This window comes from Carcharodon carcharias, chromosome 19 (genome assembly GCF_017639515.1).
Source record: "Carcharodon carcharias isolate sCarCar2 chromosome 19, sCarCar2.pri, whole genome shotgun sequence".
NCBI classification, from domain to species: Eukaryota; Metazoa; Chordata; class Chondrichthyes; order Lamniformes; family Lamnidae; genus Carcharodon; species Carcharodon carcharias.
Genome location: NC_054485.1, coordinates 36,292,200 through 36,304,406, shown reverse-complemented (window position 1 = coordinate 36,304,406; position 12,207 = coordinate 36,292,200). Strand labels below are relative to the sequence as shown.

General features: G+C 39.6%; 1 protein-coding gene across 2 annotated transcripts in view; it reads right to left on the bottom strand.

The window, feature by feature from the left end:
• Nucleotides 1–3,092: 3,092 nt before the first annotated feature.
• rhbdl2 (rhomboid, veinlet-like 2 (Drosophila)) overlaps nucleotides 3,093–12,207 on the bottom strand; it is a 54,688-nt gene continuing 45,573 nt past the window's right edge. For both annotated transcript variants that reach the window (XM_041212084.1, XM_041212086.1), the window contains exon 8: nucleotides 3,093–6,464. In XM_041212084.1, the coding sequence (XP_041068018.1) occupies nucleotides 6,285–6,464 (180 nt within the window). In that variant the 3' untranslated portion in view covers nucleotides 3,093–6,284. The remainder of the gene's footprint in view (nucleotides 6,465–12,207) is intronic.

Here is a 12,207-nt window from a genome sequence, read left to right as displayed (position 1 = left end):
GCCTTCTCCTGAAGTGTCACCTGTCCTTTTATCTCATCCTTCATTGTACTAGAACCCTCACAGAGCAGCATTGAGCCCTGGACCCATAACTGTTTTGTCCTTCTCTCTGAAATGATATATTGAATAGATTAATTCATAATGTTTAAAAATAGTGAGGCTCACAATCTTGAACCAAAAACAACTATAATGGCTTCTGCCCTACTAGCCTTGTCGCTGATGCAGCTTTGTATCTGAGGCACCAACATGCACTTTAAGGTGACCAAGATGCCATCCCTGAGGCATAACATCTGAATCCCTCAGTGGTTGGAGAAGGTTTGAATGACATGCGCAACCTCACCTAGCCCAGCGCTTCAATCTCTGAGCTGGCATACTCATTAACAATAAGTTGCTCACGATTAATGACTAGATGACCTTTGGCCTGTTATGAATGCCAATTTTGGAAATTGCATGAAAGTCTTTTGTTGATGGGACGCCATATTTGCGGCAGCTGTGCTTGCTTAACATTTGCCTGCATTCCCAAATGTCACATTCCTGTGTGTTAATGTTGAAATGCAGCAACCGTGATGTTAAACCATGAGCTCCTATGTTTCCTTGTTACAGCATGGCAAAAGGCATGGGTTCCTATGGTTAGTTTTTTAAGGAGGTCTCCCTCCTGTCTCTCAGCTCTGACTCCATTTGAATCTTGTGGCATCAACAAGTTACAGGTTGCCCCCAGAAAGGGCTCTCAGTCCAGCAGTGCGCTTTTTCACATTGCCTCAGACCCCTCCCATGCAGATTCACTTCTACCCTTTCAATTTATAACTTCAATGGTGCAAGATGGTGGTTCTGCATTACTATTATGAGACCAGCGTCAATCAGGGTTCTCTCTCACTATTTGCAGCTCAGATATTTAGCTGGAACCTCGTGATGTGAAGGTGGAGTTCCCTCCTGTTATTCTCCAGCCTCCCCCAGTAATACTGGATCCCATTGTTGTTGTGGTCAACATTCCCACCCTCCCCTCGAGCCCATCATATTTGGAGGCTGTTTGCACGGTCATCTACAGAGGAGACTGCCCCCCCAAGAAAGTTTCACTTACACCTCTCTCCCCCCTTTATTATGTTTTCCCCGAATACAAGATGCAGATGCCTCCCATAACCATTACCATCCCATCTGCAGACCAGTAGAGAGAGCCAGACAAACCAATGGACACAGACTATGAAAACGCCTTGCATACCAAGCTGTGCATTATCCCAGTTGACCCCACAGTCCTTACCCCTCCCTGGAGAGGGAGTACGTGCATAGCCCTGCAGCATGGCCCGCTACACCCCAGGACTGTCTCTTCTCTATCACTCTTGACTGTGAGTCCAAGGACAATCTGTACTCTCTGACTCCTGACTGTGAGCACAAGGAGTGTCTCTAATCCCTGACTTCAGCCTGCTGACCCCAGATCAAGGACTTTGACTTTCAATGAGTTCCCCATAGTTCCCCATTGCCCTCATGACTGAACACTGCACTGTCCCCCTTCCCACCCAACCCTCTTCATGAATCCCCCTTGTGCCACACAGACACACACCCCCACTCCCTTTCCTATTCTGGAGTCTGCGTGCAGCCCCTCCCATTCATACTTGTCGCCCCCCCCCCATCCACCCCCTTGTTTCTCAGCATCTCAGTTTCCCTTGTTGTTCTCCAGCTTCCCACTCCTTGCTCTCTCCTTCGCCTGCCATTGTCCTCCCTCCTCCTCCAGCCCCTAGCAAAGCATTTCTGCCCCTCTGCCTTCTATCATTCCCCCTCACCCCCAACTTCTTTCAATGCCTTCCTGCCCCTTCGCCCCTCATGTTTCCATTATGCTTTCGCCTCCCACCCCCACCCTCCCCGCTGTCGAAAAGCTAGTCTCTGACTGAATATTCAGCCCTGCCTGAGTACCGCTGCACAGTGCTGTCTTTCTGGACTACGGAGGCACCTACTGGGAGCAGACCAACGCTACACCCCCAGCACGTCCTTCTGGATCACAGAGGCAGCCACTGGGCGCAGACCAATTCTACAGCCCCAGCAGTGTGGCATCACAACGAGACTGGCGCAGCACTGTGGTAGGTAGGCCATGAATGTTTCACTCATTTCGAAGTCACGAGTGAAGTGAGGTCCGATCACTGCATGCCGGCCTTTTTCAAGCGTGATTCAGACTGGTGCGATTTCCCACTGGCGTGACGCAAGATTGGAAGGCGACACGTGATCCTGGTGAGCAGCAGATTTAATGAGCATTCATGGGACGGTAACAAAAGCAAATGGTGTTCACGCCTCTAGTCAGTGGGATACCTGACCCACCATTAACCTGCCATCAGGAGAACTGTGAACTGTTTTCACGCCAGTGGGATTCGGATTTTTTTGGCTCCTGCTAGACTCTCTGCTCCCACCCACCACGAAACCTGCCGCTGGGCAGGATGGGAAAATTCCTCCCACTGTCTCAGTTATGCCTCATTTTTTCCACTGACAAATATACACCTAAGTATCAGTTAATAACTATTTTTTAATTAATTCTCAGAATGTGGGTGTTGCTGGCAATTATCTGTCTATTTATAAGCACTTATTGCCCCTCCCTGATTGCCCCTGGGGAAAATGGTGAGCAACCTTCTTGACTACAACTGAGCAGCTCGCTAAGCCATTTCAGAGGTCAGTTAAGAGTCAACCACATTGTTGTGGGTCTGAAGGTACATATAGGCCAGACTGGGTAAAGATGTCAAATTTTATTACCCAAAGGCTGTTAGTGAACCAGATGGGTTTTTACAATAATCTGTAATTTCAAGGCCAGCAATACTGATACTAATTTATTATTCCAGATTTATTTAACTGAATTTAAATAGCCCAGTTGTTGTGGTGAGATTTGAATTTATGCCTCCAGATTAATAGTATTTCTGGATTACCAGTCCAGTAACATACCCACTGTACTATATTTTTAACAAGGTAAAGGTAAAAAAATATATTTTCAAAAAAATATTTAATTTAGGGAGAATTCTGCTGTAATATTTGGATAATACTGAATGGACCCAGAACTGGATAAAAACACAATAAAATTTGTGCACGACAAAATACACAACTCATTCATCATTTAGAAAACATTGTCCCATATTAATTAGATTTATTCACTAACAAAATATGTATAGGCTAACAATTATTTGAGTATTTTTCATATGTAAATACAAAAATTTGCATCAAAATGGTTATAAAATAAGGTAGAAAAAGGCAGGTCAAGGCTGGTTCAAAACACAAGGTCCTGACTTTCTAACCAATCATCATTTTACTGACAAATAGACAGAAAAACCCTTTAAAACTGTAACAACACATTTTTAAGTTCTCAACAGATATGAAAATGATGAAGTTTTATCCTAAGCAATTACCGATGTTATGTTGCTTGAAATACATTAAATTTTAAACAACTATGACAAATAAAATGAATAAAAACAGCTAGTTTAGTAAATCAGTTTCTGCAAAAGCAAGTTGAGTACATGTGCTAAAACTCAGGGTTCAGGTCATTGGTTCCTATATTCTGGAATTTTACATCTTTTTTCTCTTTCCTGGCACATAGATGCGTGACATACACCACAGCTCATCAAGATGCAGAAGGTTGTATCAATACACTGGCTCTATCTGAAGGTAAGTTACAATATAGTAAAGACAAAAACAAATAAGGTTGAGTAACAAGAGCTGCTGTTTCTAATTTAGATCAGCATATCTGAAGAACATCTGCAATTTGCTTTGTGTTTATCATTCTACCATAGGCTTTTACTGAGTATCACTGGTTCACAATATATCTGTGCTGCACTATAATAATTCCACACAATTGAAAAGAGACTGCCTGATCTTTTTACTGTCAGAAAAGTGAAATTTGTCTCTAGTGGCTATATTTGGGTCAGACTTTGTAAGCAGATGGCATCACAAGACTGATTTAAATATGACTCAATTATGATTCATTGATACATTTCTGAAACATATGTAACGGAGACAAGGCACCATGCAGAGATAATCTTTAACAGTTTTTACTAGTGTTCTCTAAGTAATCTTACTGTATTGAATAAAAAAACAAAACAAACATTTCTTCATTTTTTTTTTCCTTAATACAAAACAAAATGTTGGCTTCCTTCCCCAGGAGCAACTCTTGTTAAACAAGCAATTGAATTTTCTGACCACATATCTCATCATAGCTCACATGTAACCAATGTATCACTAAATATAACAGTTTTGATGTTGCCCTTATGTCAAAAGTACCCTGTATGACATGTAGGATAGTTAGAGGCCATGCAGCACCTTGTGCCCTGTTGCATGTGGAATGGAATTCTTCTCATTGCAAACACTTAAAAAAGTCACTGAATTGCAAAGGCTACAATTCCTTAATGCATGAAATAAAACTTTTACTGCATTAATATAGGGAGGGGACCCAACCTTTGAGCTCATACTAAAATGTTGATAACAACTGTTAATATTTAACGTACCTTTGATCTCGATTTTTTACTATTCATAACACACCCTATAACATCACTGTGAATGAGAGAAGGCGTATGTCGCATTGTAATCATTTTACAAATCTGCATATCTAGTCTGAACATCATCAACAGCGAGCACAAGTCCAGAATTATGGAGAGCGTAAAATTTTCCATCCATTACAATTAATAGACAGAAAATAATGATTTGTAACAAGGTGGGAAGCATATGCCCAAATTCCTGTATGAGTGTTCAGCACCAAAGATCCTTGCCAGAAAAGCAGTTTAGTAAAATTACTGTCACCTACTAAGTCTGAACAGCATTAGACAAGTCAGCCTCCTACACATTCCTCATTACTGGCTGTCAAAGAAGATGACATCCATGATCAAAATAAATTCTTCTCAAGATTGTCTTTTGGCTAATTCTACATAACATTGGCAAGTAATTTTTAATCAGTTTTACATCTATTAATGCAGTAACTGCAGAATGATATCCAGCCTGTACCGTAAACATATACTCAATGTTACATTTCAAGTATGAGAATTTTACACCCCCCTCATGGCTTGGAAATTTTATTTTTAACAACCACAATGTTTTTGCATCCATCTGTTTCTTCAGGCTACATGTGATTGTCTAGCTGAAAATTTAAGAGCTGCAGTGCATTTTAGATAGATTTATAAATTAGGCATTAAAATAGATCAGTCCACAATAATGTTAACAATCCCAGGATGCATTATTAAGGCAAGGAGTAAGGTTCCTAAGGCAACATTTAAATTAGCATTTCACTAACGGTAATACAGTCTACATACCAAAATCTATAACCAAAACTGCATCACAATAAATGAGTCCATTATCCAGGTTTAGATCTTCCAATTAGGATTAATTTAACAACAGTATTAGTCTGTTCCCTACTATATGCTATCATGGCCAGCAAATAGAGGGATGTGCATCATCTCTATACTGGCTGAGATCAAAGCATCTCCTCCTCAAGCCAATCAATCTGTCATCACAAAGAACATTCATTCACACCACAGCTAATTGCATAAGAACAGAGGCCTGGAAATTAGACAGAGAGATTCTGGATCAGACTGCCAGAGAACCAAAGACCACCAACTAAGTAATCAGATATCAGAAGATGACTACAAATTAGATTATTAGGGCAGATGTAATAATGACCAAGTGTGTACTGAGAGCTCAAAAAACACAATACTGGGAGATAAGATGAAAAATAGCTGGGCTACAGTGATAGTTTGGAAAATGGAGCTGCATAGGTTTAGGGATACAGTCTGTTCTGAAAAAATGACTCATGTTCTCAAGCCAGAATATAGCCAAATTGAGATATTTACTGAATTAATCTCAATTGTCCAATCTGATTACATTGAGTGTATAGTTCAGTCTGATGCTCATCTCTGCAAAAGTGTGACTATATGAGTACATTAGGGATTGCAATTTCAGTACTGGGATTGATAAAGTCTTACAGCACCTCAACATAAACAAAAATAGGACAAATTGAGGAAAAGTCAAATATTTGGCACCATGCACTTAATAAAAAAAACACAAACTCAATTCTCTATTCATTCTTCTCTTTCTCCAAATTCAAGTCAAAGCAGAAGTTGTTATGTAATGATGCTTAATAAAAGTTAACTCTACAAACAATACCAGTGGCAAAGTGTTAAAGATAGATTACTGGCAATGTGCAATTCTGAGAAGTCTGTGGGAAATAAATGTTCCATTGGTTCTTCAGGAGCTTTGATGTTCTTGTCATCAGTGTTCGATGAATACTCTGTCAGTATTACTGTGCATTTTAAAAATCCATTCTCCCTCTCTCTTCTTTAAGGAGCAGGAGACAGGAAGATGTTGAATATGATTGCAAACACTACACAGGCAATATACGCCAAAATTGAAGCCCAGAATCTAGGATCCTTTAAGAGTTTCTGGTCATAGCAGCTGAAAACCACATAGCCAATGGTCATTCCAGCTAAACCGCCCGCAATGTGAGCCACAAAGGACACCTATAGGGAATAGAAGCATAATGTTAGAACAAATAATCAAAACGATTATTTCTAATATCACAATAATATGGTGGAAGAATAAAATCATCTGGTAACTCAATTTAATTCCTGCAAATCAATCGATGGAGGTCACCACTTCTTTTAATTGGCAGCATACCCTTTACATTCACTCTGTAAAAAGAAGACTAATTTGCTGATCCCACTTCCAAATTCTGGCACCCCCACAACTAAGGTCATGCTGGATTTTGGATTTTCCTGGATTTTGGGCATGGGATCTGAAAGCAACCAGGATTTTTACAACCAGGAATGTGGAGCTAATCCCTGACTCTATCCCATCGGTGGAACAGGTAGCTTTGTGTCCAGAGAATAGTGAGGGATGGGGGATTTGGGGGTTGGGTGGGGGGGAGGCAGACCTTAAAGTGCTGCAATGGACTCAGGTCTTGTGTGTGCATAACTCTGACTGATTCCATCCTCTGGGATCAGCCTGAAAATAGTTGTATTCATGAAATCAAACAATTTAACTAAATATCAGAAATGTCTGGTTTTTGGACAGCCGGATTTTGGAAAGTGTTAACAAGGTCCAAGCCAGTTGGTGAAGCAGAAACCAAAACATGGAACCTTTCTTTATTGAGAGCGTTTACTGACTTTGTTCAGTCTCACAGCTCTCATCTCACTCAACCCAGTGTCCCAGCTATTTATATGTGCTCAAAGACAATTAATATGCATCACCTGTTTCTCTTAATATTAACAATGTAATTGACAGTGACAAAGCTTAACAATGTAATTGATAAGATGTTGACATAAAGTACTTTCATCACATAATCACTGGAGTTTGGCAGAAGCAGTTGAGGAGAATGGCTCAAAGATCTTGAGCTATATTTTTCTCTATTTCCTATGTTAGCGAAAAAGTTTCATATTTTCACACATTGGTGAATGAAGAAAAATATATCTCCTTGTGTGAAAGCAGCTATTCTTCCCCACACCAAAAATAAATGTATTTGCATTAATTTTGTACTTTGAGCTTCCAAAAGACCATCACCATATTGTTCCAAAATGATGTTGTTGCAGCATTGCTTATGAGGCAATTTTTCATCCTTGTTTATTTCTCCTATGTAGCTATACCATCTGGAATCCTTTAAAAAATTTTAATGCATCGGCGGTTAAGTGCAGCACATGATGTGATACAGACCATAAAGACCAGACAGATCGTAAATTCAATTTCCGGTCTGTACTAAAGTGATGGTTTCACAATTGATCTCATGTCATGAAATCAGCCAACCTTTCTATTGATTGCTATTTGGTAACCTTTGCTGAAAAGTCCATCTAGGAGGACATAAAGTGGAGAATATGTTGGGTTCAGCTTTGATGCCTTCCATAGATGAACAGCCTAACAAACCTTGAAGAATGAGCAATTAAATGATGCACCAACAAGCTTCTGGAATGTGTTAGATAACATCCCAGAACAAAATTACTGCCTTCAGAACAGAAGGGGAAGAGAAACTAGGCGAGAAGCAATAAAAGTGCAGCAAAAGGATACGGAAGTGATTTCCTGAACTTCAGTTTCTCCACCTATTAGACTGTCAGCCTGGGCTATCAGAAATGACCTGGCTCCTAATTTAAAGTAAATTGTTTGTTTATCATTCTGATACACAGCATCAGCACTATAGTATGTGGGGAAATCATTATTCAGAGTTGGCATTTGCACGTATAATTTAACCCTTAAGCTACCAAATGTAGCTGTCATTTGTGGTGATTCAGAATTCTTTCACACTTATACTAGCTGTGGTTTCAAAAAATAAATTCAGTTTACGATCATAATTCTCAATTGTTAAACATTTGTGGAGTACAACAAATAGGAATCCCAATAAAAATTTTATGTTGTTTCCACTATCCAATGTAAATGCTGATTATTCCAGAAACTTAATGATTTGTTAATCTTTCTTAGTTTATTTCTAATTAAAACCATTTAGTTCTATCTTCTTTCACCTCAACATACAACTCTTTCTCATGTTAAAGAAATTTAGTTTCATGTTGTGGAAAATGCGTGCTGCACAATTTTGTCACATGCTGTACATTGTACTCTACATTGGTACTTCAATTTGTATACAAAGGTGACCCATGTTATCCTCTTGCCTGAATGCAAATTAAAAAAAACATTTTTGTGTACTTTGGGATATACCTATTATTCAAAAAGAAATACAGCCATTAAGCTCCTATGAATCACAATATTGTATATATTCTCACCCATTCAATGCAGTCTCTTATCACAACTTGTACTTGAATGACTTTGCTCTTACCTTGTGTATGTATCTGTGATTCAATTTTTCAAAGTAGGAGTTACTAAAGAAACTCTCAGCAGAAGGAAATCACGGCAGTAAGGAAGGAAAGCCAGAAAAATTATTATTTCAAAGAAAGCAGAAAAAAAGGCAGAATGAGAGAGGTAAAGAAACTAGATAGACACACCGCTGTAACCACCAGAACATTTCTGAGCAAAAAAAGTTACCAAACCATTCATATTTATATTTTCTTAACAATCTGAGTGTCATGAAAATATAATAATTTTTATCATGTAATTGGGATTTATTGTAAAGTAGGGATAGTGTGTGTCTGTGTGTGTGGCTTAATTGAATTAAAGGCAGCTGTTCTGAAGGCTTTGATGTGTCAGCAGAGAGGCTAGGTTTGAAATGCTAAATAAGTAAACATGTTGAAGTTTTAGAAGGTAAGGTGCAAAAGGAAAATTTGCATTTTGAGATAAACCAGAGTAGCTGCAAATTTCAAAGAGAGGATGAAATGTTACACTTAGCCAATAGAAGCCAAAGAGTGTGTTTATTTTTCCCAAAGCTTACTGATAAAATTGGTGCTATGAAATATTTTTATTAGAAAGGTTAAGTCCAAAGACATATTGAAACAATGGGATTTATATTAAAAAGGGAGAAACATGTATAAAGGAGGGAAGGAATTCTAAGATCTAAGAAGTGTGAAAAGCCTCCAGCCACTGTGCCCAAATGGCTGCCTGCAAGAACTGAAGTTAAGAAAACTCACTTTGAACATTCCTGTCCAGGGTATTGTGTGTTGCTAAAATCTATTTTGTTTTAACTGTTACCTTAAGGGAGGTATAACTGGGAGTTAAATTAATTAGGGGAGCTACGAGTTATCATAGTAGTAATTTATAGACCTATGTATGTGCTTAAAATTATTTATTTCATTAATAAATGTTTAATTTAGTTTTGCAAAAATCCCCTAAGATTCGGTGGACTTATTACTACTGAATTAAAGGCACGCAACCCAAAATAAATATACAAATTGCAAACCAGTTGTGGCAGGTGTTTCAAGTTTCCCTTTGGGATTTCAGCAGCTTAGCATTTACCATCTGCTGTGCCATAACACCGAACAATGTATCTTGCAGGAACCCAAGCTCCAAAACTGATTAGTCTAGTCAGATATTGCCACGTGCTTTGTTGCCTCTCACAGCATCAGGAAGCAGTATATTATTTATTGAAAAGTATAACTGATGGAAAAGTCAGCTTAGGGAATTAGGGGCTACTGCAGTTTAACTATGATATTAAGGATAATTTTGACTCTGGACAATAGTGTGAAACTGGTATTATCAGCTGGTCACCTGTTCAACAATTTTTAAGACCATAAGATCATTATAAATAGGAGCAGGAGTAGACCATTTGGCCCATCGAGCCTATTCCACCATTCAATAAGATCGTGGTTGATCTGATTGTGGCCTTACCTCCACTTTCCTGCCTGCCCCATAACTGTTAAGTCCTTTGTCAATCAAAAATCTGTCTAATAACCTTGAATATATTCAATGACCCAGTCTCCACTGCTCTCCATGGAAGATAATTCTAAAGACTAATGACCCTCTAAGAGAAGAAATTCCTCCATGTGGGAGACCCCTTATTCTTAAACTGTGGCCCCCTAGTTCTAGATTCCCCCACAAGAGGAAACATCCTCTCAGCATTGACCCTGTCAAGTCCTCTCAGAATCTTATAGTCCAATAAGATCACTTCTCATTCTTCTAAACTCCAACGAGTATAGGCCCAACCTCCTCAACCTTTCCTCATAAGGGCAACCCAGGAATCAGCCAAGCAAACCTTCTCTGAACTGCTCCCAATGTAAGTATATCCTCCTTTAAATAAGATGACCAAAACTGTATGCAATACCCTAGTTGCGGTCTCACCAATGCCCTGTAGAGTTTTAGCAAGACTTCCCTACTTTAATATTCTAGCCCATGCAATAAAGGCCAATTTGTTTCCCTAACTACTTGCTGCCTCTGTTGGCTAACATCGCGAATGGTGCTGTTCACTGTGCAATCATTAGCAAACATCCCCACTTCTGACCTTATGATGGAAGGAAGTTCATTGATGAAGCAGCAGATGTTTGGGCCTAGGACACTACCCAGAGGAACTCCTGTAATAAGGTCCTTGAACTGAGATGATTGACCTCATTAACCACAAGCATCTTCTTTTGTGCTAGGTTTGACTCTAATCAGTGGACAGCTTTCCCCCGGTTTTTCTAGGGCTCCTTGACGCCACATTCAGTCAAATGCTCCCTTGATGTCAAGGGCAGTCACTCTCACCTCACTTCCAGAGTTCAGATCTTTTGTCCATGTTTGACCCAAGGCTATAATGAGGTCAGAAGCTGAGTGGCCCTGGCAGAACCCAAACTGAGATTCAGTGAGCAGGTTATTGCTAAGTAAGTGCCGCTTTTTAGCACTGTTGATAACCCCTTCCATCACTTTACTGATGATAGAGAGTAGACTGATCGGGTGATAATTGGCTGGGTTGGATTTGTCCTGCTTTTTGTGTACAGGCCATACCGGGGCAATCTTCCACATTGCCAAGTAGGTGTTGCTGTACTGGAACAGGTTGGCTAGGGGTGCGGAAAATTCTGGAGCACAAGTCTTCAGTACTATTGATGGAATATTGTCAGGGCCCACAGCCTTTGCAGTATCCCGTGCCATCATTTTTCTTGATATCACAATGAGTAAATCAAATTGGCTGAAGACTGCCAATTGTGATGCTGGGACCTCTGGAAGAGGCCGAGATAGAATATCCACTTGGCACTTCTGACTGAAGATTGTTGCAAATGCTTCAGCCTTATCTTTTGCACTGATATGTTGAGCTCCTGCTTCATTGAGGATGAGGATATTTATGGATCCTCCTCCTCCAGTGAGTTGTTTAATTGTCCACCACCATTCACAATTGGATGTGGCAAGACTGCAGAGTTTAGATCTGATCCGTTTGTTGTGGAATCGCTTAGCTTTGTTTATCACTTGCTGCTTATGCTGTTTGACATGCAAGTAGTCCTGTGTTGTAGCTTTACCTGGCTGACACCTCATTTTTAGGTATGCCTGATGCTGCTCCTGGCATGCCTTCCTGCACTCTTCATTGAATGTTCATTTTATTTATTTCATTTCATATACTTGTAGAAGCTGTTACTGTTTGTTTATATATTTCTGCTAGTTTTCTCATACTCCAATTTCTCCCTCTTTATTATTTTTAGTCATCCTTTGCTGTTTTCTAAAATGTTCCCAATCTTCTGGCCTACCACTAATCTTTGCATCATTACACATCTTCACTCTCAATTTGATACCATCCTTAACTTCCTTAGTTAGCCAAAGATGGTGCATCCTTCTCCTTGAATGTCTGCCACTGTTTCTCTACTGTTTTACCTTTTAACCTATTTTCCAAGTTCACTTTAGTCAACTCTGTCTTGATACCTGTCTAATTGT